This window comes from Oryx dammah, unplaced genomic scaffold (assembly GCF_014754425.2).
Source record: "Oryx dammah isolate SB20612 unplaced genomic scaffold, SCBI_Odam_1.1 HiC_scaffold_15, whole genome shotgun sequence".
NCBI classification, from domain to species: Eukaryota; Metazoa; Chordata; class Mammalia; order Artiodactyla; family Bovidae; genus Oryx; species Oryx dammah.
Genome location: NW_024070199.1, coordinates 46,263,522 through 46,290,940, shown reverse-complemented (window position 1 = coordinate 46,290,940; position 27,419 = coordinate 46,263,522). Strand labels below are relative to the sequence as shown.

Sequence of the window (27,419 nt, the reverse complement as noted above, 5' to 3'; positions counted from 1 at the left end):
AGTTGCTTGTATATTTTTGAGATTAGTTGTTTGTCAGTTGCTTCATTTGCTATTATTTTCTCCCATTCGGAAGGCTGTCTTTTCACTTTGCTTATGTTTTCCTTTGTTGTGCAGAAGCTTTTAATTTTAATTAGATCCCATTTGTTTATTTTTGCTTTTATTTCCAGAATTCTGGGAGGTGGATCATAGAGGATCCTGCTGTGGTTTATGTCGGAGAGTGTTTTGCCTATGTTCTCCTCTAAGAGTTTTATAGTTTCTGGTCTTACATTTAGATCTTTAATCCATTTTGAGTTTATCTTTGTGTGCGGTGTTAGAAAGTGATCTAGTTTCATTCTTTTACAAGTGGTTGACCAGTTTTCCCAGCACCACTTGTTAAAGAGATTGTCTTTACTCCATTGTATATTCTTGCCTCCTTTGTCAAAGATAAGGTGTCCATATGTATGTGGATTTATCTCTGGGCTTTCTATTTTGTTCCATTGATCTATATGTCTGTCTTTGTGCCAATACCATACTGTCTTAATGACTGTGGCTTTGTAGTAGAGCCTGAAGTCAGGCAAATTGATTCCTCCAGTTCCATTCTTCTTTCTCAAGATTGCTTTGGCTATTCGTGGTTTTTTGTATTTCCATACAAATCTTGAAATTATTTGTTGTAGTTCTGTGAAAAATATCGCCGGTATCTTGATAGGGATTGCATTGAATTTGTAAATTGCTTTGGGTAATATACTCATTTTCACTATATTGATTCTTCCGATCCATGAGCATGGTATATTTCTCCATCTATTAGTGTCCTCTTTGATTTCTTTCATCAGTGTTTTATAGTTTTCTGTATATAGGTCTTTAGTTTCTTTAGGTAGATATATTCCTAAGTATTTTATTCTTTTTTGTTGCAATGGTGAATGGAATTGTTTCCTTAATTTCTTCTTCTACTTTCTCATTGTTAGTGTATAGGAATGCAAGGGATTTCTGTGTGTTGATTTTATATCCTGCAACTTTACTATATTCATTAATTAGCTCTAGTAATTTTCTGGTAGAGTCTTTAGTGTTTTCTATGTAGAGGATCATGTCATCTGCAAACAGTGAGAGTTTTACTTCTTCTTTTCCAATTTGGATTCCTTTTATTTCTTTTTCTGCTCTGATTGCTGTGGCTAAAACTTCCAGAACTATGTTGAATGGGCACCCTTGTCTTGTTCCTGACTTAAGGGGAAATGCTTTCAATTTTTCACCATTGAGGATAATGTTTGCTGTGGGTTTGTCATATATAGCTTTTTTATATTGAGGTATGTTCCTTCTATTCCTGCTTTCTGGAGAGTTTTTATCATAAATGGATGTTGAATTTTGTCAAAGGCCTTCTCTGCATCTATTGAGATAATCATATGGTTTTTATTTTTCAATTTGTTAATGTGGTGAATTACATTGATTGATTTGCGGATGTTGAAGAATCCTTGCATCCCTGGGATAAAGCCCACTTGGTCATGGTGTACGATCTTTTTAATGTGTTGTTGGATTCTGATTGCTAGAATTTTGTTGAGGATTTTTGCATCTATGTTCATCAGTGATATTGGCCTGTAGTTTTCCTTTTTTGTAGTATATTTGTCAGGTTTTGGTATTAGGGTGATGGTGGCCTCATAGAATGAGTTTGGAAGTTTCCCTTCCTCTGCAATTTTCTGGAAGAGTTTGAGTAGGATAGGTGTTAACTCTTCTCGAAATTTTTGGTAGAATTCAGCTGTGAAGCCGTCTGGACCTGGGCTTTTGTTTGCTGGAAGATTTCTGATTACAGTTTCAATTTCCGTGCTTGTGATGGGTCTGTTAAGATTGTCTATTTCTTCCTGGTTTAGTTTTGGAAAATTGTATTTTTCTAAGAATTTGTCCATTTCTTCCAGGTTGTCCATTTTATTGGCATATAATTGCTGATAGTAGTCTCTTATGATCCTTTGTATTTTTGTGTTGTCTGTTGTGATCTCTCCATTTTCATTTCTAATTTTATTGATTTGATTTTTCTCTCTTTGCTTCTTGATGAGTCTGGCTAATGGTTTGTCAATTTTATTTATCCTTTCAAAGAACCAGCTTTTGGCTTTGTTGATTTTTGCTATGGTCTCTTTTGTTTCTTTTGCATTTATTTCTGCCCTAATTTTTAAGATTTCTTTCCTTCTGCTAACTCTGGGGTTCTCTAATTCTTCCTTTTCTAGTTGCTTTAGGTGTAGAGTTAGGTTATTTATTTGACTTTTTTCTTGTTTCTTGAGGTATGCCTGTTTTGCTATGAACTTTCCTCTTAGCACTGCTTTTATAGTGTCCCACAGGTTTTGGGTTGTTGTGTTTTCATTTTCATTAGTTTCTATGCATATTTTGATTTCTTTTTAATTATCGCTCGTAATGAAGTCGGTGGCAAGCAGGAGAGCCCGCCATGCGCATGGCCAGGGTCAGAGGGCCTTCCTTTCCCCAAGACGGGCCACCGGAAGCATCCGGTGTTCTGGGACGGCGGGTCCAGGCCCCAGACTACCTCACTGCTTGGATGGTAGTTAGGACCTCCAGGGCCGGGTTTCCAGCGATGGGTCTGAAACGTCCTTCTGACCTCCTGTAGAAATGTAACTGAGTGTGGCCTGTGCCCCGCCCCCCTGCAGAGGGGCCACGGATGCAGCAGGTGACCCGAGTCCCGTCCCCTCTCTGGGAGGGTTGGCCAGGGGTGGGGCTTGGCTGCCGTGGCGCCTGCTCCCAGCTGGGTGTGGAGATGGCTCCTGGAGCTGGACTGACCCGGGGTTGCCGCCAGGGGGCTGACCATTGCCACCCACACTTCCTGCATCTCCCTGGAGAAGGAGGGCCCTTCCGAGCTCTGCCCTGAACAGGGGATGAAGGTTCACCCTTGGGGTCAGAGCCTCCTCTGCCCTGGGGGCTCATTTGGGTGGTGGTGGCAGCCACGCTCTAAGGCACCACGCTCATCAGCTGGTCACCTTCTGGGTGGACTCACCAGGATTTATGTCAGCATTCCTGCGGGGGTGGGAGGGGGTGACTTTCCTTCAAGTGATGGTTAACAAAGGGCCTTGGGGACTTGAAACAATTTGGCTCTTGATCAAAATTGTATGTGTTTATTTAGAGAATTCATATTTGATCTTCACAGAAATTACACAAAGATGGATTCATCGGAAATCGCCGAAATCCCCACTCCGTTGAGCTAATCACTGTCAGTACTGAGACGTCTCATCTCTGGGAGGTCTCACAGGGTTGAATCATGTGTGCGCGTCCAGTCGTGTCTGACTCTTTGCGACCCCATGGATTGTAGTCAGGCAGGCTCCTGTGTTCATGGGACTTCCCAGCCAAGAATACTGGAGTGGGCTGCCACTTTCTCCTCCAGCAGATCTTCCCGACCCAGGGGTCCAGCCCGCATGTCCTTCACTGGCAGGAGGATTCTTCCTACGGTGCTACCTGGGAAGCAGGCTGACTAGTGTCCCCCGACCCAAAAGAAAAATTATGTCCACCCAGAACCTCCGAATGTAACCTTATTTGGAAATAAGGTCTTTGCAGATTTAATTAGTTCAGTTAAAATTAGGTTGCACTGAATTAAGATGTGCATGAATCCATTGGCTGGCGTCTTCATAAGAGGAAAGAGAGGGGGACTTTCCTGGTGGTCCAGTGGCTAAGACTCGACACTCTCAATGCAGAGGGGCCTGAGTTTGACCCCTGGTCAGGGAACTGGATCTCACATTGCTGCAGCAAAGACCTTGTGCAGCCAAATAAATGAATAAATGTTTTTTTAAAGAGACAGAGAAAAGAGAGGGGGCTTCAGACTCAGACACCTACAGGTATGCACACAGAGAAGACGGGGCAGAGGCTGGAGGGACGCGGCCACAAGCCAAGGGACTCTGGAGCCCCCAGAAGCTGGAAGAGGCAGGAGGGCTCCTCCCCCGCACTCCCCCGCAGGGAGCTGGCCCTGCTGACACCTTCATTTCAGACTTCCGGCTTCCAGAGCCCGAGAGAGTGCATCGCTGCTCTTCTTGTCCACAAGATGAAGCTGATGGCCCCTGGCTTGTCCACAAGCTGCCAGCTCTCAACAGGTTGCCATGGCAGCCCCAGCACCTCGATTCGGAGACCACTCCCAGATGTTAGCGTCACCTCCTGCCTTGACTGGGAGTTGACGAGAACACCCAGACTTCATCCCATGCGAGGACAGCTCCAAGTTCACAGGAGCTGTTTGTGGGCACACCTGCCTGTGTTGTGTGGGGCAAGGGGGAGCCGCGCAGGGCCCCGCTGGCCACAGAGAAAGCGGGAGAGATGCCTCAGGTGCGCCCCAGGCCTGGCTTTGGTTCCCATCCGTCCTCTTTGTCAGGGAACATTCCCTGGGGTGCTGGATGGTTCTGGAGCTCCCAAAGCTCTGAGCAGCAGGGCTGTGGGAGGCACTGGGACCCCTGGTCCAGCCCCACCAACCTGGGGTTCTGGAGTCCAGTCCCTGAAACAGTCTGGCTCCATCATCCCCTGTTGGACCTACCGAGGTTCCGTCCAGCCCGAGGCGTCCGAGATTGCCCCTCCTCAAAATCCCCCTCATCGCTGGGCCAGGGGCCATCAGCTTCATCTTGTGGACAAGAACGCGGAGACTGGCCGGCTCTTGGCCTCTCCAAGGTGACCGCCTCCCTGGACCCCACGCTGGGTTCTTCCTGTCAACACACGTGTGCCGGCCACAGGTCTCAGGGCAAACACCACCCCCGCCACCAGAGCCCTGGGCTTCACAGATCGCAGTCTGCCCCACTGCTGCCAAGAGGGGGCACCTTCAGTCCCCTCTGCCCACCACGGTCCTCCCACCCACACCCGGCATCACACAGAGCCACTCCCTTAGCCGTCACTGTCCCAGGTCCCCAGGAAAGTGAAAAGTGAAAGTGTTAGTCGCTCAGTCGTGTCCGACTCTGTGACCCCTTGGACTGTATCCTGCCAGGCTCCTCTGTCCATGGGATTCTCCAGGTAAGAATGCTGGAGTGGGTTGCCATTCCCTTCTCCAGGGGATCTTGCCCACCCAGGGACTGAACCCAGGTGTCCTGCATTGCAGGCAGATTCTTTACCATCTGAGCCCCCAGGGAATCCCTAAAGTACCTTCTAAACCAGCAGGGAATCCCTAAAGTACCTTCTAAACCAGCAGTCCCCAACCTTTTTGGCCCCAGGGGCCAGTTTCATGGAAGACAGTGTTTCCATGGACCAGGGTGAGGGGGATGGTTTCGGGCTGATTCTCACAAAGGAGCGCACACCCTGGGTTCCTGGAATCCGTAGTTCATAGTCGGGGTCACACTCCTATGAGAATCCAGTACCGCTGCTGACCTGCAAGGAGGCGGCACTCAGACAGAAACGCGAGTGATGGGGAGTGGGTGTGAACCCAAAGGAAGCTAGCCCCCCGCTCACCACCTGCTGTGCGGCCTGCTTCCTCACAGGCTGTGGACCTGCCCTGGGGGGTTGGGGACCCCTGTTCCAAATCCTCTGTGAGCAGCAGTGTGCTGTGTCTGGGTGAGAGCACTTGTCTCCCCTGCAGACCCCCCAGGTCTCCCTCACACTCAGCAGACACTTCAGATCCCACTTCTCTGTATGCAGAGAGGCCTGTAGGGTCTTGCTTTTGAAAGAAACTGTGTTTTATCCTTTCAAGAGTGTGTAGGAACTGGCACAGAATGCCTGGTAGACCTCCCTAGGTCAGTGGTTCGTATTAATTGATCCCATTGTGTTGTAATTATCTGTTTAGGAGCCTGTCTTTTCCACCAGACTATGAGGACCATGGGGGACCTCAGGGGAGCACCCACTGGGTGCTTGCAACCACTGAGGGGAGCACCCACTGAGGGGAGCTGAGCCTCACCCTTGGGTCCAACTGGCCCCAAAGCACCTAATGAGTCTACCCTTCCTCTCTTGGGTATTAGAAAATCAGTGTTGGCAGCCTCTAATAGTTGTGATGAGATCTGGCTATGAGTAACCAATAAGTTCCAAAAGTTTCAAAAGTTTGTGTCTTTCCAGCAAAAGTTCAGCTGTGTATTCCAGCCATGAGGCCCAGTTCCTTCTATCTTATTGCCCTGCTATATGTGGACTTCATTCCTGATTTCCCTCATAGTCCAAAGTGGCTGCTTCAATGCCACCCATCACACCATCATTCTAATCAGCCAAAAAGAAAAGGGAGTAGGTGACAGGCGTGTCCTTACCATGTAATGATACTTCTCCTAAATGGAAACATTGCTTTTATTTGCATCTCAAGTGGCTAGGACCTTGCCATACAGCTCCAGAAGGGAAATACCATCTTTCTGGGAGACCAGGTGACTAAGGGCCAGGTTCTGTTACAGACGAAGAGAGAAGGACAAAGGGGAGAGACTGGCAGGAGCCTGAGCCACACCAGCCCTTTATTCTGCCTTTATTGAGGAGATCTTTTCCGGAGGAAGGTCTGTCCTTTCCCAATGAGGTTTGGATTTAAGGGTTGGAGAGGAGGGCTCGGTAGGATGGAAAGTTTGGAGACCTGGGCGTGATCAGCAGGAGTTCTGTGCAGAGAGGACACGTTTTCAGCAGCTCTGGGCACTGGCTGGGTGCGTGGGAGGGAGCCCTGTACACCAGCCTGCTGCCGGCAAACGCGGGCTTCTCATTCAGGGAAAACTCAGTGAGAACCTCTCCTCCTCTCCGGTCCTCGTGGTCGTGAGGCTGGCCAGTGCCGGGTGGGGCTCGGAGCAGACATTTCCAGGGTCCAATCCCAGATGGAGCTGAGTGGCCTTGGGCATGTTGCTTGACCTCTCTGAGCGACTCTGGCCATCTGAGCATAACCCTGGTTCAAGGGGATCAGGGAGGAAATTCTGACACCTGCTGCAACAAGAACCTAGAGGACAAGCTGAGGGAAGCAGGCCAGTCACAGAGGGGCAAGCCCTGCTGGAGTCTACCCGTAAGAGGACCTGCAGTCATCAGCTCAGAGAGACAGAGAGTAGATGGCGAGACCCCGACCTCAGAGGGATCTGTGGGGTTAGTGGTGAAAGGGGACCGAGGGTCAGTCTAGGGAGATGTCCTCCAGATGAATGGCCGCACAGCAGCATGAATGTTTAATAATTAATGCCGCCCAGCTGTACACTTAGAAATTGTAAAAATAATAATAATTTTTTGGATGTGTGTACAGCTTTCGGGATCTCAGTTCCCCAAACAGGTGTTAAACCTGGGCCCCAGCAACAAAAGTCCAGAATTCTAACCACTAGGCCACCACAGGACTCCCAGAAATGGTGCACTTTATGTTGTGTACATTTGACCGCTATTTAAAATGATTGCTGTGAAGGAAGATAAAGTAGACAAGCCGTGGTAAAGAATCTGCCTGCAATGGCAGGAGGTGCAGGCTTAGCCCCTGGGTCGGCACGGTCCCCTAGAGGAGGGAATGGCAGCCCACTCCGGTCTTCTTGCCTGGAGAAGCCCATGGACAGAGGACCCTGGCGGGCCGTGGTCCAGAGGGTCTCAGACCCGACACGACTGGGTGTCTGAGCCACACACAGGTAGTGGAGCACGTAGCCCATCATCGTCCGGAAGACTGGATAAACGGCAGCTGTCAGGAGCTTTGACGGCACGCTCCTGTTTGCGTATTTTCTGCTTTGGTTTCCTTCTGGCTGCATAAATGCCACGAGAAGAACGTTCAAAGGGAGGAAAGAGCCAGGAATAGCTGACATGGGCGTCCGCACGTCTCATCCTCACTCGAGTGCTTCAGTTTCCCATTTGATGGAGGAGCAAACCAAGGCCGGGAGGTTGGTGCACTCCAGTGGAGGCAGGGCACCCCCCTGGCCCTGCCCCTCATTTCTCCGCAGGCCTGTGGTGACCACCAGCCGCCGTCCTCGCCCAGGCCATCTGTCTCCACAGTGGGCGTGCTGGGCTGCTCATTGTCCCAAGGGCTCACCACTGGTCGTGATTCAGGGCCCCAGCCATCCATGATCCCAGGGCATGCACCCCTGAGCGGGGGACCCAGGTCAGCAGGCCCGCGTGTCTGCGTGGCACCAGTCCCCAGAATCAAGTACCAGTTTGATTTCCTGGGGGTCTCCGATGGCAGCCGGCGGCCGGCTCATCCCACGGGGCAGGGCAGAGCTCTGATTCTGATATGAGATGCTTGCACCCCGGGGGGAGCCATGGGAGGGCCCATGTCTGAGGGGCCCCCCAGCCTGTGCCCTTGGTCACACGGGCAGAGTTCTGGCTTCTAAGGAGCTCCCGCCGGCTCTGCAACACACAGGTCCGCAGCCAAAGCCCGCCAGAAACACTGCCCGCTGTGTCCTCTTCCTGGACCCTCAGGACGCGTTTAGAACATCAAAGGCCCAGATGGAGCCTGCGGTAAAGAAACGCCCAGTTTTGTTTGACGCGTCGTCTCCCAAAACTTGACTGCAGATCCTGTTCTGCACCATCTGCCTCCAGGGCCCTCAGGTCCCACGGAGCTCACTTTGGGAAAGCCACGCAGAGTCACCGTGTGACTGCTGGGCCTGGGGGGCTGCCCAGAGGTGGGCTGGGGGTACCCCCTTCCCGCTCCAGGGGTGCTCAGAGAGCGGGCAGCTGTCATTCAAAGCCCAGAGTCCCCAGATTCCCAACAGCTCATGGCAGATCATTTCACCCGTTACTGTAAGACACATTTCGGTAAAATAGTCACTCGCCACGGCATTGGAAGTGAGATTTTCTGTAGAAATCCAGGGTGCCGGCTTCTTTTTTAGGAAGTCGTAATAATACTGCCGTAGCTAAGAGACTCAGGGAAAGCGCTGTCCTGGGAGAGGCCTCCTTCTGCTCCGTGGGCTGGAGAATAAAGCGCCTTGGACCTCACGCGCTTTTCAGCAGCTGAGGATGCACGTGGCGCCACCCCCAGCCTGGCCCGCCCGCCTCCCGGAGCCCCAGGGACGTGCAGCCCACCCTGGCTGGTCCCCTCCAGCCCAGCACCCCACCCCGGGGCCCCCAGGGCCCCCGGGGCATGTCTCCAGGTCTTGGCCTCAGCTTTGGTCCACACCTTCCCAGGTGACCTGCTTGGAGGCCAGACTATGAAGGCTCAAGGGATTCAAGGGGTGGGGGTTCCCCCAAGGCAGAGCCAAGTCAGTTCATTTATGTGAAGACCCCAGGGCTTATTCGGATGGCATAGACACGGCGTCTGTGACCCGGGGCCCTGAAGTAATGGACGGCTGGGCATGGGGACCTGGTGCTTGGCAGATGGAGACCAGGTGCCACGTAGGGGGGCTGCCAGGGCAGAGACGAGCCTGCGCGGGGTGTGGGAGCCGGGCCCCTGTCCAGAGGAATTTCAGGTGGATGTGTGGCACCTCTGTGGGTGGGGTGGGGCAGTCCCGCCCCGATGGGTGATCTGGAAGCCAGGCATGCCCCCTCCCACATAGTTAATGCCAGCAGCAGGCTCGGGGGTGCCCGCTGTGCCCCCTGGCCTTGTGTTCTTGCTTAATAGCACAGAGACAAGGGCCTGAGAGACAAGGCTGCATGGTGGGACCCCCTCGTCAGAGTGGTGCTGGGGGAGGCAGGATGCCCCGCTCCAGCTGCCGGAGGAGCCCTGCACCCCTGGACAGCTCAGCTGAGGCCCAAAGCAGAGGTCGGTGCCTCGGTCTCCCTGAGGCCATCGCAGGACCCTGCAGGGGTGGTGGTGTACCTCTCCTGCACAGCCTGCACCCCTCCCCCATGAAACCACGACCTCAGCCAAATGCTCCGGGTCCCCGACAGTCCAGCCGAGGTATCGCCCCTAATCAGAGCAGGGGAGGAGGCCTGGCCCCCTGGCTCGGAGCTGTTCAGCAAACTGGGATAATTTCCCAAATCCCATCCTGCAACCTGGGCATACGTGTCCTCCTTGCAGGGACTCACCAAAGGCTCCAGGCTTGGATCATCCCCTTTGGTGCCCACAGCACCCGCTAGGCTGGGTCCTCCAGGCACCGGAGGACTAGCTGGTTTAAGAGAGAGCAGACTCCGGGCCCCTCCTCAGCCTGCATCCTGGCTGTGTGACCTTGGGTGGGTTACTGACTCTCTCTGAGCGGGAGTCACCTTCCTGGCATCATGGGGCCGTATTGCCCTCTGTCGTGCTGGTGCTGAGATGAAGCACACGCAGTGCCAAAGCCGGGCTTTAGCAGAGGGTCAGCATTAGCCGGCGTCAGCATCACTGTTGTTACTATGACTAATTCACAGAGGCACAGCCTGAGGCCCTGAGGGCTCAGTTGTCACCCTAGGAGGCCCACGGGAGGGAGGGTGCAGTCCTTTTTTGCCCAGACAGAGGGTCTCTCCCCTACTCTCTCTCTCTGACTTTGCACGTGGCTGCTGTCCCCTGAAAGCCTATGTCCCAGACCCTCCCATCCCCCTCCCTACCTCTCCACTTTGCAAAAGACATGAAACCCAATGTCGGGGGTCCCCTGGCTGCTGCCCTGGGCCGCCTTTATCCTGGGGGAGATGGGAACTGTCAGCCCTTTGCTGCCCTGCTGTGAGCTGCTGGCAGTCCAATGGCAGGAAGCTCAGGGTCAAGCGCTGGCGAGGTCAACACAGCACCACCTTGCAGAGCGTCTGATGTCAGCCTTGCTGCTGGCAAACTGGAAATGCACACCGTCTTTTCGTCCTTTGGTCTAGCCCCTTATTTTCCATTTCTCAATGGGATATGTGGGAAATGTGCGTTCATTCACTCAGGGCCACCTCTTTGATTCTTTTTTAAATATTTATTTGCTTGGCTGCGCCAGGTCTGAGTTACGGCGTCTGGGATCAAGTTGTGGCACACGGGCTCAGAGACTGTGGGGCAAAGGCTTAGTTACCCCGCAGCTTGTGGGATCTCGGTTCCCCGATCAGGGGTCCTGCCCTTGTCCCCTGCATTGGCAAGCGGATTCTCAGCCAGCGGAGCGTCAAGGATGTCCCCATCTGATGCTTAATCTCACTGGGCATCTCTCTCTCCTCCATCGCCCAAGTCCTGTTTCCTATGGGATCTCAGTTTTATGGTGTTGCCCCGAGTCCTGCCTCAGATGCCTGGGAACCGTCTGTGTGGATGACTCGGGGGCGTGATAACCCGCCTCTCCTGTCTTTCCGCCTGTGCCCTTGGTTGCACAGCAGCCTCCTGCCCCTTCCAGTTCCAAGGTCAGAGTCATCAGCTCAGCCTGTGCTGACTCCGCAGAAGGTCATGAAGCCAAATAGGAAAGCTTCGTGAACTTACCTGGCGACCTGGATGGGCTGGTGGTGTCGCAGCCCGCTTCTCAGCTGGAAGGAGAAGCCTCTGGTTGTGATGACGAGCCCCCCTCCGAAAACCCACTCCGACTGTGAGTGCTTTTATTAGCTCACTGGTGTTCTTGTGTTTCTTAGTTTACTATTGTCGGGTTGAGATACATTTTCTTTATTTCTCTCTCCAGAGATGAATTTTTTTTTTCTTCTAAGAGAAAATTTGTTTCCAATGGCCCGGTTGTATCACTAATGTAACTCTTTGGGGAAAGTGGTTTAGCAAAAGTGTATCCATAACTGTAGAAACCTTCAGATCTTCCACCTGGTAATTCCACTCCGAGGAATAGAATCGCAAGTTGTTCTCGGCAGTGTTGTTTATAAAAGTGAAAAGCCAAAAGCCACCTCAGCCTGATGCTAAGGAGTTTGTCACGTAAAATCAGGACATGTGGACTCGCCAGCTAGTCTGTGACACACCACGGCGTGGCTGGGAACGCGGGGGCTGTAGGTAGTTGCTTTGAATGGCAGAATGCAGGACCAAGCGCACCTCCCCAGCTTTTCTGCTAGGAGTGGACAAGTCTATGCTGCAGTGGAAACACGTGCAGCGTCTTAAACAACACTCTTGAAGACGTAGCTGCGGTGGGCTCAACTTGGAGTTTAGGGAGCAAAGTTGTCATCCACCTAAAATGGAAAGATGCGTGAGTTTGAGGCAGAAACAGAGCTGTCTGGTGGTGACTCTGAACAGCTGGTGTTCGGTACACGGGAGCGGTTGCTGACCCCATTAGGAAAATGGGGCGTTTGCTGGGTTCTTTTAAAGCTGAGTATTAATGAACTGAACTGAGGCCGTGTAGCCAGTTTGACGGCGCTGGAGGTTCTGTCCGTCCAGAGACGTGGAGGGAGGCCGGCAGGGCTGGGCGTGTGTGGACCCTGAGCAGCTCGGCATCCTGCCCAGGGGGTGGGGTCACACGGGGGCGCAGAGGCTTTGCGGCCCCTCCCAAGGAAGGCTGAGGGTCTCTGGGGAAGGATTCCCAAGGCCCAGCCTCCCAGCCCAGGGGGCAGGATAAGGGTGGCATGACCACTCACCCACGAAGTCGGAATCTAGAGGTGAAAGCTTGAAGCCCAGCGGCATGGGGAGGGTCCCCCAGTTCCCAGGCCAAGCCAGCCGGACGGCACTCGGTGGGCGTGGCTTGGACGGGCCTTGCCATCTCGTGGGCCTCTGCAGCGGAGCTTCTTTCAGCTTCCAGGCAGGGCTTGGCTTCCTCTCTGAGCACGACGTGAGCCGCTGGCTCCCGGGAAGAGCTGGGTTCAGTGAGAGAGACGTGCTGCACTCTGCTCGGCAAGGAGGCCTGCCGAGGCGCCCACGGCGGCCACGGGACCTCAGCAGGCAGGCTGCAGACCCTTCACCTCCTCCCACTTCTTCCAGGGGAAGGGGCCTCTGAGAGGTTCTGTGTGCAAAGGGCATCACCAGAGCCCTGCTCACAGGCTCCAAGAGACGGCTCGGCCTGTCCATGGTTGCAGAGCCAAACCTCGGCACAGGTGAAACCGGGACTTAGTGGATGGCAGGCCCCTTCCAGGAACTGCTGTGGCCTTGGGCCTTCATGGCTCACAGCTCGACCACCTCAGGATGGCCCATGGTGTCTCTTAGAGGCTTGGGAGCCAACCCAGGCTGCTCCCCTGAAATCCTGCTACTCAGCCCTGAGAACCTTCTGCACCTCTCTGACAAGGACACTCCACAGGGCCCTCATATTTGCTGGCCAGGACTTTCAGGGGACATTCTACTTGGCCCCTTGTGGATATAGGGGGAAACTGAGGCCCAGCAGAGGCAGGACACACAGCCAAGCAGAGGTGGGGTCAGGATACACAAATGACCCAGCCGGCTTGCTCCTTCGTGACCCAGCCGGCTTGCTCCTTCGTCACCCGCCTCCCAGGTGAGCCCCCCACCCTCCCCCCGTAGGGCCCCACCCAGCTCTCATCCATGGGGTGGTCAGGATGCCACCACCTGGCGTTGGCCCGGGCTCTTCTCTGGCTGTGGCGAGTGGGGGCTGCTCTCTAGCTGTGGGGCAGAGGCGTCTCTCGTGTTGGAGCACGGGCTCTGGGGCTCGAGGCCTGCAGTCATTGCAGCTCGTGGGCTCAGTAGTCGGGGTGCATGGGCTTAGTCGCTCTGCCGCCCAGGGGATCTTCACAGACCAGGGATCGAGCCTGTGTCTCCTTCGTTGGCAAGCAGATTCTTTACCACCGTGCCACCGGGGAAGCCCACCGTCCAGCTCTGATGTTGAGATAGAGGTAGAAGTGAGGTCAGTGCTGCCCCGGAGTGACGGGCAAGGGGTTGGATGGATTCTGGCACTTCCTGAGCCTCAGTCTTCACGTCTGTAAAGTGGGTGTAAAAGGAGCCGCCTCACTGGGCTGCAGAGAGGACAGACCGGGCAGCAAGTCCAGGCCGGGGCTGCACCGTGTGGGCGTTCAGAGTGGGGTCCATGGTGATGACACTGGGGTTGGTGCTAAAGACCCGACCTCTGCTTTGACCCTCAGAGTCCTCGCTCCGCTCCTCCTGGGCTGCTCACAGGAGCAGCTGCTGTGCCCATCTCGTCACCTTACTTTCCGAGGCTGCTGCCCACTGACCAGCTCACCAGAGCCTCCTCTCCCCTCCTGCTGCCTCTGGACATGGAGGTCAGGGACTCACTGCTACACACTGTGTGTACACGCAGGTGTGTGGTTGGGGGACCCCCGTGAAAGAGGGGGGCCCCTGACAGAAAGTGATTCCTCTGGGGTGAAGATTCAGCAGTTGAAGGTCAGGATCAGGGCTTCATGAGGAGCTGGAAGTAGAAGAGAGAGTCCTCAGATCTGCACGTAAATCCCCCTAAATCCTTGACTGACTCCTGAACTGTTTGTCCAAAATGAGAGTCCAGGGATCCCAGTGGAGCACAGTAGCTTAAAACTCAAAGAGCCAACGAGAGACAACAGGAAGCTGAGCTCTGTCTTATTAAAGGAGTTTGGCAAACACTTGAGATTTTCTGCCAGAACCCCAGAAGGGCCCCGGAAGTCAGGACCTCCCGCAAGGACCAAGCCTCCAGAGATTCCATCTACAAAAGCATAAGAGCTGTGCCTTCACAGAACAGCGTGTCCTGATCATTTTACTCCCTCCTAGAGAAACTCCACACTCTTCAGAGGAAGATAACGGAACCCATAGTCTCTACAACATCTCAAACGCAATGGCTGATGCAGATTCAAAAATAACTAGGCAAGCAAAGAAGCAGGAAAACAAGACATGTAACTAAAGGAAACCACAATTAACAGACGACCCAGATGTGTGTGGACAGACAAGGGCCTGAAATGTTAATAACTGCAACCTGTATTTTTAAGCTCCCATTTTGTGCCAGGTCTTACGTCCTGTGTAAAGCCTCTGCCCTGCCTCATGCCTTCCTGCAGGTTCCAACTGTGGGGGGGAAGTGTTCCTGGTGGGAAGAGTTCTAGAAACAGGTGTTTCATAGTGAAGCAAATGCAGCGAAGGCTGCAGTGATAAAGTCCAGGGGGTAAGGGGGGAAAGTGTGCCCTTTTGTTCGTTCATTTACTGAATGCAGGTATGAAGCACAGGTGTCTTGTGAGAGGCTGAGCTGTGTTCTGGTGATGGTGTAATGAATCAGACAGACTCAGGGGACCTCCGTGGTGGTCCAGTGGTTGACAGTCCAGCTTCCAAGGCAGGGTACCTGGCTCGATCCCTGATCCCACGTGCCGCAAGGCAACTAAGCTCACACATATGCCGCAACTAGAGGAACTATGCATGCCAGGCTAAGACCCAGTGCCGCCAGAAATTAAAAGGTAAAAGAAAGAATTTTTTTTTTAAAGACAGACTCAGTCCCTGTGGATAAAATACACCAGTATAAACAAACTCACAACTGGTGTGATTTCAGATTTTGATAAATGCAGTGGAGGAGTAGTAACAAGGGGCTAAGAGAGAGAATAAGAGGGTTGTCCTTCTAGAAAGGACAGTCAAGAAACACTTCTGTGATGAGACGGCCTGGAGAGTGATGCTGAAGAGCTGGAGTTGGAAGAACCAGGGCAGGAGGGGAGGGTATAGGAGTCCAGGTAGAGGCCACAGCAGAGGTGATGCCCAGAGCTGTTACGGAGCACCAGCAGGGCTGAGAGCACCCAGCCCTGTGTGGGGGGTGGTGCAGAGGTGATGGCGTGGAGACCCCCGGGGGCCTGCAGGGGAGAGGGACCTGGTCGGCCACGTGTGGTGTCTTTGAAGGTCAGGTGGCTCTCACAAACCACCGCAGACGGTGCCTTAAACAATGTCCATTTGTCCCTCACTGAAGTCCTGGAGGCTAGATGTCCAAGATCAAGGCCAGTTCAGTTCCTGGCGAGGGGCCTCTTCCTGGCCTCTCGCTGTGTCCTCACCTGGCCGAGAGAGAGCTGTCTCCCACGCCTCTGGTTATAAGGGCACTAATCCTATCACCAGTGTGGCTCAGACGGTACAGAATCCACCTGCAACGGAGAGCCACGGGCTCTATCCCTGGCTTGGGAAGATTCCCGGACAAGGAAGTGGCAACCCACTCCAGTATTCTTGCCTGGAGAAGTCCCTGGGCAAAGGAACCCGGAGAGCTGCAGTCCACGTGTCGAAAATAGTCGGACATGACTGAGCGGCTAACACCCAGCGCAGGGGGTCCCATTGCGGGGCCCCACCCTCATGACCTCATCACGTCACCTCCCAAAGGCCCCACCTCCCAGAGCTGTCACCCTGGGGACCGGGCTTCAGCGTGTAAATTCAGGGAATGCAACATTCCATCTCTAGCCCATGGTCACCCTGGTTAACCCCCAGCCAGCTCCAGGGCTGCCTTTCAACAAATCCCTCTATGTGTGGTTAGCTCTCCAGTGTGTCCGAAGACATGGGCGCCCCGTGGCCTTAGAGGTTCTCTCTTTGTGGTCCTGGCACCTCTAGTCCGGTCCTGACTGTCCAGGCACCCAGAAGACTTCTGGAAGAAGTCCGTGCCTGGTCTTGGGGACTTCGGGTGGTTCTGTTGAGCAGTGGGCTGGGCACTGCTGACTTGTCTCAGCGCCCTGAGCCCAGGTCCCGCTTTGGGGAGTCCAGGTGTCCTCATCACTGGGCTCTCAGAGGGCCCACCCAGGGTCGCCCTGGCATTCTGTATGAAGCTGCTGCTCTGCCCGCTGCCCTACATGGCCAGGTAAGAGCGTTGGCCCAGCGCACAGTATCTCTCCAGGACTTGAAGCTACACGGAGGGAGGAGACGGGCCGGAGTTTGGAGTCGGGTCCTTCCGGAATGCACCTGGGGGACCCTCATCCTCCCTGTGGCCAGCCCCAGGTCAGCTGTCCAAAGCTCCTCTCCCTGTGCCCGCTCTGACCTGGTCTCGGCACTAGAGCCCTATGGCAGGGCTGGTGTGTAGCCCCTGCTGGAGTCTCCGAGCTCTGCCACCATCGGCCCCGAGCCTGGTGGCCCTGGAGGGAGACCCCCACCCTAGGATGAGACCCCCACCCTAGGGTGAGACCCCCACCCTGGGGGGGACGCGGTTCTGCAGCCCCCTCACCAGTGCCCCTGCCTCCCACCCAGGGGCCTCAGCGGGTCCTCCAGGCACAGCGCCTCCCTCCTGCTGCTGTCCCAGCTGCTGGAGCATCCCACCTCTCACAGACACCTCCATGCTGGCTCAGAGATAACCCCCACACTATTGCCGAGACGCCTTTTTATATCTCCTGTTATTTATAAACGTATGATTCATTGAACAATGATTGTGAGATGGAGAAATGTTGCCTACTAATATTTAAATCACAGTTATCTAAAACGACGCGGGAAGGAAGCGAGCTCTGCTATTTTGGCTCAGGTGGGGAGTGGGCAGGAAGAACCCAGGTCTGGCCCCACAGACTCCCCCCAGGACCCGCTGCCTCCCTGCTCCCCCGAGCCGAACAAGGAGCTTGCACACGTCGGCGGTCTCCTGCCCGGCAGTCGGTTGGCATTTCTGTTAGACAAGGCGGAGGGTGCGGCTGGTGGGCTACTGAGACCCTCCGGAGTTTCCTCTCCTCTTTCCAGTTCCCCATGGGCCTCCTGTCTGACAAGAGGATACAGCCGCCTCCGCAAGTTTGCGTTGAGGCAGAAATAGACTCAGGGCCTCTCCTGCTTGCCCAGCCCGTCTCCACCCCAGCCGGCTCTCCCTTCTGCAGCCCGCTACCAGGAAGAGGAGGTGGGCCCTGAGTGAGTCTCCAGGCCACCCGGAAAGAGTAGGGGAACGGCCCCCATCTCGGAGACTTCAGGATCCCTGGCGACATTCACGCCCCAGCCCCACTGGCTCGTCTGCCGGGGTCTCGTTGAAAACATCACTCTGGCTGTGGGTGTGGGGAGGGGAGGTCCTGAAGGACTTCTGGGGCTCCCAGGGGACCAGCGCACCGGGGCTGGGAGCTCCGCGGCCAGCCTGGTGACCGGCCAAACGTGGCGGCTCTGTGGAGCCGGTGCTGCTCTGAGCTGGGTCTGTGCCCTCCGGCCCGGCCCGTGCACCCCCTGGGTCAGAGCCCCTGCCGTGGTCACCTGGAGCCCTGGCAGCTCTCGAAGCCCCGGGATGACCCTAGCTGCCCACACCCCAAGGCGGGCAGGACACGGCAGGGACGCTGAGGACCCAGGCCTGCCCGATGCCCAGCGTGCGTGCCCGTCGGGTGTGGCGGGCCTCCTGCAGTGCCCGGCTGGGCCTCCTTGTGGCAGGCAGGGCCAGGGCAGACGTGGGGGTGGGTAGAGGCTGGACAGGGCACAGCAGGGAGGAGACCACAGCCCAGGAGACCACCTGGGGGGCCTGGGAAAGGGCCTGGGAACAGTCCAAACAAGGTGGGAACCAGACGGGCCGCCTCCCTCTCCTCTGATCCTCACTTACATCCAGAGCTGTGGGAGCACCACTCCTCCCTTATTTGCAGAGTGATCGGGAGCTGGACACTGGACCTGCTTGATGTGCCATGGAACTGAGAACATCCCCAGGGAGGACTACTGGCCTGGCGACCCGGGGCAGTGGGGGGGTGGGCGGGTCTCTCTAGGGACTGGATCCTTCAGGGAGACTTCCTGGAGGAGGCGGCACCCAAAGAGACCATGTAAATGCATCCTAAGGGACCTGGGAGGGCTTATCACAGACGCGGAGCCGGGGTGGGGGCCAGGGAGACTGACTCGCTGTTCACTCAGAATTTTTTTTTTTTTGATTAAAAGTGTTTATTTAGCCATTGTTGGCAGCCTTCAAAGCCAGGCACTTACAGACGTTACTATTACTGATTTGCTCCTCGCCTCCTATGTGGCAGCAGCAGGCACATCCCCATCAATGGAAGAGGAAACAGGCAGAGAGAGACGTGGTGCCTGTCCCGGGGTCGCAGAGCTGGGAGGTGCAGGCGCTGGGACTCGATCCCAGAAGGCTGACCACCCTGCTCCGTGCTCCAGATACAACTCGTGCGATCCCACAGCCGACACTGGGGATGCGCTGGGCTGTTCCCACCTTGCAGGTGGGGAATCCACGAGCTAGGGTGTCTGGCCAGCCCAGGGCCGCCGAGCAGTAAGACACAGAGCCAGCCCCTGAGTCGGATGCTGGCCGTGGCCCCGTGTCCGGCGCTTGCCTGCTGGCCGGCACGGGGAAGGAGGTGGGCTGACCGTCCCCGTGGAGCAGCCCTGCAGACTCTCACCAGGCGTGTTTATAACACCTGGCGCGTCTTCCCTGCCAGGACTTCATAGCATCTTGAAATGTTCTGATGTGCGAAGAGCCTTTTTTATACGAGAAATGAAATTATTTTCAGCCTGTTGTCAGGCAGTTATCAAAAGACGTGGCAAATGAAGGGCTCAGACAGTGAGGGCTTGGGTGGCGGGTCTGAGCAAGGGGGGGCAGTGGGTGGGGTGCAGAGGCCGAAACCATGCAGGTCCTTGGGGGAGTGGGAGCGGACATAGGCGCTCACGCAGAGCTTATTGTTTGTTTATTACCTCCTACCGAGGGCTTGGCACTGGACTTGGGCTGGCTGGGGCCTAGCTGATGGCCAACGGGCCAGGCCAGGCGGCTGACAGTTTGGGGTTCATTCTGGGGTGACCTTCTTCCTTCCTGGAAGCTGTCTGGTTTGGGGAGGCTCCATCTAATCCTTCCTCCTGCTTTTTGTCCTTCAAACACCCCCCCAACTCAAAAGATGCTCTGTCATCCTTTGGGGTGGGTGGGCAGGTGAGCAAGTGGACAGAGTCGCCCCATGCCATCCCCGACCCCACCCACTGCCACTGGCCACCCACCTCACCGCAGCCCAGCTCAGAACCAGAATCTTTGCTCTCCCTTCTCCCCTTCATTTGGAATGAAGTCCAGTTGAAACTAAACCTCAGCAGTGTGGCCAGCACAGCCTCTAGCGGTCACTGTGGTTGCTCCACAAAGGACCCGGCAACAGAACAAAAGGTCTAGGAGCTGATGGGAGGGAAGCTCAGCCATCTGTGTGCGTCTGAGCTCTGACACCCCCAACCTACTTTACTTCTTGGGATGAAGTCTGTGCTCTGAACGCCTTGGCCTTCCCTTCCAATCAGAGTATGGTGGGTGTGGAAATGATGTCGGTGCAACGGGGAAGGAGACTGGTGTGCATGGGCGCAGAGCCAGTACATGGGTAGTGAGCTCCCCATTGCTGGAAGTATTCAAGGAGAGCATGCCTGCCAGAGGGGAAGAGCTTTACATGGACGAGGTGGGTTGAGTCAGGAATGGACCGCCTCCTGGCGGGATTTCTGGTCCGGGGCCGGGCACACAGTAGGTTTGCACGTGAACCTAAGCTCTTGCTGCTAATCTCGGTGAGTCGTGTGCTCGGATTCCTGAAAGTGGTGATTGGGAAGGCTGTCTGCTTACTAGAGGAATGGGAATGGGAATCTTCGGGCTGAGGAGTGCTTCCCGGGGCCCCTCACATCCTGTCATGTCCAAAGGCTGCTCTTACGCGCCCACCCTGCCCCTCGTGCAGCCTGGGAGGGAGCCGGCGTCTCCGTCTCGCTCACTGCCTCATCCCCTGGGCCTGCACAGCCCGGGTCCACGCACGCCCTGGGGCGTGGAACCTGGAGGCTGGGCGATTGGGAGCCAGGGGGCCCCTCTGCCCCCGGCCTGCCGGCCTCTTTCCCGGTCTGGGATTTGCCTCAGACTCGTCTCAGCTCTCGGGTGGGCAGCCGGGGCCCTGTCGTTTCCAGGGGGCTCCTGCTGCTTAGTCGCTCAGTCGTGTCCGACCCTTTAAGACCCTCCTCTGTCCACGGGGTTCTCCAGGCGAGGATACTGGAGTGGGTAGCCATGCCCTCCTCCAGGGCATCTTTCTGACCCAGGGGTTAGACCCGTGACTCCTGCTTAGCAGGTAGATTCTGTGCCAGTAAGCCACCAGGGAAGCCAGGATTTGTCTCAGAATGGCCCGCCCTTGGGCCAGGAGCCGGGGGCCCGTCATTTCCAGACTCTGCTCCTACTATGGGCAAAGGCACCGGGAGGAACCGTACCCCTGGACGCAGGGCCGGGGAGGCAGGCTGGGAGTGTCCCCACCTGGGCCATGGGTAGATGCTCTTTGGGCGCCTCTGGCTCTGCTCCCAGCTCGGAGGCGAGGGGTCCTCCTCCCTCAGAAAAGACACGGGATGTTCGTGGGGGCACCGGTGAAGCCACCTCCTCCCCACCTGTTCCTCCCCAGATCCACACAGGGAGCCAGCGATGGGGGGGGGACTTCCGGCCTTGGGCTCGGCCACTGCCCGCCAGCTGTGGACCACACGCGCTCCCTGCGGACAGCAGAGGCCAAGAGTGTTGCGGGGACTTGGCGCGGGAGGCCCGCGCTCTGGGGTGGCATCGGCTTGAGCCTCAAAGAGCCTCCCGCCCGCTCCCCGGAGGGTTTCCTGGGGCCCATGTGGCAGGGGCCTTGCCTCGGGGCGGGATCTCCTGCAGGTCACCGTCACCAGGCCATCCTGTCCCAGCTGGGGCAGCCGGCCAGCACACCCCTGATAAACTGGACACCCCCACCTTGAAGATCCCTGATGGGTCCTACACCGGGGGCCACAGTGGCAGGCTCCCCAAGCAGGAACGGTTGTACCCTCGTTGGTTTCTGCCTCTGAGAGAGATGCTTCTGGAAGCTTTGCAGCCTGGCACCCACGTCCAAGGACAGCCCGCCCCTGCCATCACCTGCTCTGTCCCCCAGGGATGCGAATGGCGCGGGGCAGGTCGTGAAGTCTTCGTGGGTGAAATGCACCAGTGGCTGAGTGTCTGCTAGGGCGAGTCTTAGGTGTGGCCTGGGCTCCGGTGTGGCAGGCGAGAGTCACCCGGGGCAGAGTTTGAAGGCAGCTCTAAGCCCTGCGATGGGGCATTGTGGGAGTGAAACGACGCTCAAGTGCTCAGCTGGTAACGGGCACCTGGTCCATGCTCTCGCCACCCTGGACAGACGTCCCGCTAGCCCTGGGCGTCCCATGGAGAGAGGCTCCCAGAGCTTCTGCCGCTGCCGTTTCTGTTGACACAAAGCGAGCCGACCATGTGGAATTCAACTTACAGGCTCCTGGTGCTTTGCCTCGTCTCATCCCATCTTCCTCTCTCTCTCTCTATTATTTTTTCCCTTCAAATTTCAGAAGCAGCTCTCTTAGCAACCGAAAAAAACACACACTTAATTACAGCCCAGCAGCACAGGCATCAGAGCCTGCTCCCTGGGATGCTCCGTTAAGCTTTCAGAAAGACCTTTCTCCTCGTGGAGAAATAACCCCGTGCCCCCTGCCGTGGGGCTCCCCGCCATTACCCCTCCCTCTGTGTTTGCCGCTCAGGCAGAACTTTTTCCCTGCCACCTCTCCATGTGTCTCCCGGACTCCTGTAAGAAACGTGCAGCCTGGCTCGGAACGGGCTTTTTATCAGCTGCCTGGAATTAGGGCGAGCTTTGGCTGGGCTGCAGTTTTAATTGTTTCATCTCTCTTTTGTTTCCAAAAAAAAAAAAATTAGGAAGGGGGATGGAAATTCTGTTTTCTCCAGGGTCATTACCTCCATGGGGGGGAGCCAGAGAAGTAATGGGTCCTTGTGTCTGATTCTTGCCAACGGAAATCTGGGTCACGTTCAGAGATTCCAGAAGCCTGGCACTGGCTGCCCAGTTAACGCGGGTCTGGCTCGTAGCTTATCTGGAACCGGGACGTTTTATCTCCGGGACCGACTCCCCCACGTCTGCTGGCGGACAAGCAGCGGCTGTGGAGAGCGAGGAAAAACTTGGCTTTTTCTTTTGAATGAAAATCAGCAAAGCACAGGTGCCGTGCTCTGTCGCCCCGGCCGGGTCTGAGCCCTTGGATGGTCGGGGCTCAGGGCTCACCGATGCCTCCCGCCTTCGAGCCTCCTCCCCGATGCACTGATCACGAAAGCAGGGGAGCGCGACTCCCATGACGGGCGCGGGGAGCGGCAGTGGGCTCTGAGAGCAGCCTCAGTCTACGCACGCTTGGTTCCCAGCTGACAGACAGAGTATGGGGTGGGCTCCGTCACCAGCGCGCTGGGTCTGGCCTGCCCAGCTATGCTCGGAGGCAGGCAGTGGCCAGACGCCCGCCGCCACTCCCCGGGTCCAAACTGCTCCGGCGCCCAGGGGCCGGGCGGCCCTTCCCTTCCTCCCAGCCGAGAAGGTTATATAATGAGCGGACCGCTGCCAAAGTCGGAGGGAAAATGAAGTCTTTGTTAAATGCCTTCACCAAGAAGGAAGGTAAGCGGAGAGCCAGCCGTAGGGCGTGGAGTGCATGGGAACAAGCAGCTTCTGGCCCGGGCGGCAGGGGGTGGGGGGAAGCCGGGGACTCCGGGTCCTCCTAAAATTGCCCTTCATTCATTCCTGCTGTGTTGAGGGAGTAATTACTTCTGGTGGGAGATCGGGCTTTGTTGTAGTTGGTCTGGACTGTTAACCCACTTGGAGGTGTCGGCTTCATTTCCCCCCCAAGTGTCCAGCCCCTTGCAGAAATGGAGCTTGTGTATCGTTAGTGCATCCAGAGCCTGACTGTTAAGGAACGAAGTCCTGTGGAAAATTGGAAGTTTGGCTCTAACCTGCCCGCTGCCTGGAGGCTGCCGAGCACTCAGGCAGGAGCAAGAGCCCCGGGACAGCACTGGTGGCCCTGGGCAGGTGGGGCGCTTTTAGAACCGCCGCTCGGAGGCCCTTGGCCGTCCCCGGGTTGCGGCTTCGGGGAGCGGGTGGGGAATGCACAGGGGCAGACTCTGAAAGCGCGTCTGCTTTTCTGCACGCCTCGTGCAGTTTGTATTGTGGGACAGAAACGTATAAATACATGCATGGAAGGCTAAGCTAAGAAAATATCCACCCACTTAGAGTTCGCAGATTGCCTGGAAAAAGGAAACAGTTGGGTGGAATATTAATCATTCTCAGACAGGAAAAGAGGTATTTCTAACCCTTTGCACATTAAAAAAAAAAAAAAAGGCAGCATTTCCACGGCGGGTTCCGGTTAGTTGGTTAAGACAGGGAGCTCTCATTTTATGAAACCGGGAGGTTTATGAAGATGTGAGGTTAGAGGAATTAAGGAGATACTTCCCAGCCCAAGCCAAAAAATAAACATGGAAGAATTTCCAATTACACCACACAGGAGATGAACTTAATGTGAATCTTGGTAATTCAGTGAGAACGTTCATTAGAATGTTCACCGAAACGTCACCTATGAGAGTCCAGCTGAGTAGCTCACTGGCTCCTTGGGGCAGAACGTATTTGCAGAAGTCCCAGCTCTTTCATCCCTTAATCTTCCGAGGGCAGCCCCCCCCCACCAATCCCCCTCCACCGTGAATTGCTGCCACTCTCTGAAAGACCTCTTCCGCCTGGTTCTCAGGCGCGTACAGAAAAGACAGCCTTTGTCTGAGCACATTTGCTTACATGATGAGCCCAGATTCACCTTCTGGGACTTTGATCTTGGTAACATGTGCTCAGCAAAGGGGTTTCATTTGGGGGCATGGTGTTCTGTTCACGCTGTTCTCTTCTCCCCTAGACTGTTCTTCCCCTTCTGAGCCTGTCTTAGCTATTGGCAGGGCTCCCCCCAAATTCCATCACTTTCCATCAAGGGCGTTTGTAGCCGCTTATAACCATCAGAAAAATAGAATTGACTCTAAGGTCAGGGAAGCTGGGAGCCTCAGCATGAGTTCACATCATGGAGTGCAAGTGTTTCCTGGTCTGGGGGAGTCCCCTCCGAGCTGAGGTGACCCCTCCCCTCCATCCGCGCAAGCTCTGGCTTGTCCTCGGGTGGGTGCAGGAAGGATGAGGCAGGAAGTCGAGGGGGCTCTTCCGAGCATCTGCTCGAGAGGCTGGCTTCCTCTCGGTGCTGTGGTCCTGCAGCTGACGATCTCGGCAGGAAGAGCGTCTCTCTGAGATCCTGGATCCGCCGTCCTAGTGAGGTCTCCTGTCCCCCTGCCCCTCTGCTGGGCGGGGCTCAGGTCACCCTCGGTCCTTCCAGAAGTCTTCTGGCTGCTGTCTGATGCTGACAGTGTCAGTGACATGGGGGTGGTTTCCCCGGTGACTGGCAAAGACAAACTCGGGACTCTTCCCCAAAATAGACTTTCCCCCAAAAAAGGACTGATTCCCCGGGGGCTGAGCCCTGGACAGGGCAGCCTCTCGGGCCCCGGAGGTGGGGGTCCACAAAGCACGCCTTTCCTGCTCCCTGTCCACCTCCCGGCCGGGCTGGTGCTGAAGAGCTGCTTTGCTTTGAGGAATTTGGAGTCGATGCGTGTGATGGTGCGCCTTGCCCTGACAGACGGGCTTCAGAGGAAGCAGGTTGGCATCACTGCTGGAAAGATCGCGACCTCCCCCATGGGTCACTTTCAAGTTCTCGCAACCATACCAGCCAAGGTGCGAATTCCGAGTGTGCGTCTTCGGGAAGCCTCGTGCCGTTTCCCTGCGGCTTCCCCAGGCTGGCTGCGTGTGTCTGCTTTCCCAGGATGGTCCTGCCTCCCAGGAAAGCAGTGAAGGGTGCACTGGGTCGCAGCTGTCTCGGTGGAACTCTCCCAGCACCACCTCTGTCCCCATTAAGCCCAGCCCTCCAGCTGGGGGGTGCCCAGGTTCTGGGTGGGGTGCAGCTGTCCTTGGTTTCCATGACGAACTTCTCCGCCTCTGACCTCGGGCAGCCAGAGCGGTGAACCGTGCGGGACTCGGTACTGAACGCGCCTTTCTCCTCTGAGACACTGGTCTTCCCGTGTCCCAGTCAGCCCTCCAGGAGGGCGTGTGTCTTCCTGTCACTCTGCAGTCCAGTTTGTGGAGGGCCAGCTCGAGGAGGCTCGTGTTCTTTGCTGCCTGGTATGGCTGCTGCTTCCCTGCAGCCTGGAGGCTTGCATTTCTTTAGATGCCTGTTCTTGCAAAGGATGAGCTTCCCTGGTGGCTCAGCGGGCAAAGAATCTGGGTTCATGGGTTCCATCCCTGGGTCAGGAAGATCCCCTGGAGGAGGGCATGGCAGCCCACTCCAGTGTTCTTGCCTGGAAAGTCCCAAGGACAGAGGAGCCTGGCAGGCTGCAGTCCATCGGGTCTCAGAGAGTCAGACACGCCTGAGAGACTGAGCGTGCACACACTTGGAAAGGACACTCTGTTTCTGGCTCCAGCCCTCGGAGAAACGCGGGGCGCCGACCACGTGGGTTCCAGCCCTCGTGGTACCCGAGGACCGCGCCCTCGTTCTGAGCCCCTGGCTGGGCTGATGTCCCAGAGTGAGGGGCTTGCCTCCAGTCTAGAGCCTCATGAGGAGCGCGTGAGGTGTGTCCACCGCCTCCTGTTTGATGCTTTGCTGCCGGTCCCGGTTCGATGGGTGGAGAAAGGAGCACACTGGGGTTCAGGCAGACGGATTCCCACCAGTAGAGCCAGGGAGCCACGTGCATTTACCCTGCCTGCTGTAACAGCCCCACAGACGGGGCGGCTCAAACATTCACTGTCCCCAGTCCTGGAGGCTGGAATCCCAGACCCAGCGGTGGGCGGGGCTGGTCCTCCTGAGGCCCCTCCTGGGCGTGCGGACGGCCGTCTCCTCCCCGAGTCCTCACAGGGTCTTCCCTCTGTGTGTCTGTGTCCTGACCTCCTCTTCTTACAAGGACCCCAGTCCTGTGGGATTAGGGCCCCCCAGTGACCCCATTTTACCTTAATCATCTCTTAAAAGACCCGATCTCCAAAGACAGCCACATTCAGAGGTGCTTGGGGTCAGGCCTCCAACATAGGGATCTGGGGGGGCACGAGCCCACCCCCAGTGCGGGTTGCGGTGAGGAGGAGGAGGAGGAACTCCACGGCTGCCTCTGTGTCCGCCGTCCTCGCTGTGGGCCGGGGCAGCCAGTCGTCCACCGTCTCCACGGCTGGAGGCGTGGGCACGTGCGGATGGAAGTGGGACCCGAGCCCCTTCCATCTCAAGCGTTGGCTTGAGCTTCTGTGCAAGGGGGGCGCTCCCCGCCTCCACCCGTGTCTGCTTCTGTGTCAGGGCGAGCTCTGCACACGCGGGGGCCCTCGGGGGTTCAGCACAGAGCTCGAAGCATCCATGTCCTGGGCCGCTGGGGGGAGGGGGGAGAGAGGCAGACACCCCTCCTGGATGACGGTGCCACGCACACTCACCCGCGTCTCCCACTCTCTCTGACCCAGTGCCCTTCCGAGAGGCCCCGGCATACTCCAACCGCAGGAGGCGGCCCCCCAGCACGCTGGCCGCCCCGCGGCTCCTACTGCGCTCCAACAGCGACAACAACCTCAACGCCGGCGCGCCTGACTGGGCTGTCTGCGCGGCCGCCTCCCACCTCAGCCTCTCGCCCCAGCTGCTGCAGCAGACGCCCGGCAAGGCCGACGGGGCCGCCAAGACCCTCGGGAGCTACACCCCCGGGCCCCGCAGCCGGTCGCCCTCGCTCAACAGGCTGGGCGGAGCCGGCGAGGATGCCAAGAGGCCCCAGCAGCCCTGGCACGTCGGGTAAGGGGCGACCTGGGCTGTGAGGGGTGCGGGAGGGGTGGCAGTCCGGGGGGACCAGGGAGGGGGCACCCCTGTGCACGGGGCTCTGGATTCTGGACCTCAGGGCGCCACCAGAGGTTGAGCATGACCCCTGCTTGGTTCCAACCCAGACGCTAAGAACACCTGGGAGCCAGAGCCAGCGACTGCAGCGGGCAGGGTGGGCGCCCCACTGGGCTCGTGGGCCGGGTTCCTGGGGCTGTTCCCTTTCCTTGTGCATTGGCTTCAGGGTCTTAAAAGTGAAGTGTGGTTAGAGAAACAGCTAAGGGCGCCGGGCCGCTCTGGGCTGAGAGCTCCTCCAGGGGCCATGTGGGGGGTTTTGTTGAAGTAGAATGGATTTACAGCGTTGTGTGAGTTTCTGCCGTACCACAGAGTAACTCAGTTATATACATTCTCTCTGTATGTTCTTTTCCAC

General features: G+C 56.4%; 1 protein-coding gene across 1 annotated transcript in view; it reads left to right on the top strand.

Moving 5' to 3' along the window:
• SHANK2 (SH3 and multiple ankyrin repeat domains 2) overlaps nt 1-27,419 on the top strand; it is a 527,407-nt gene that overhangs the window by 204,460 nt on the left and 295,528 nt on the right. The window contains exon 11 of the mRNA XM_040255275.1: nt 26,653-26,968. Coding sequence (XP_040111209.1) covers nt 26,653-26,968 — 316 coding nt within the window. The remainder of the gene's footprint in view (nt 1-26,652; nt 26,969-27,419) is intronic.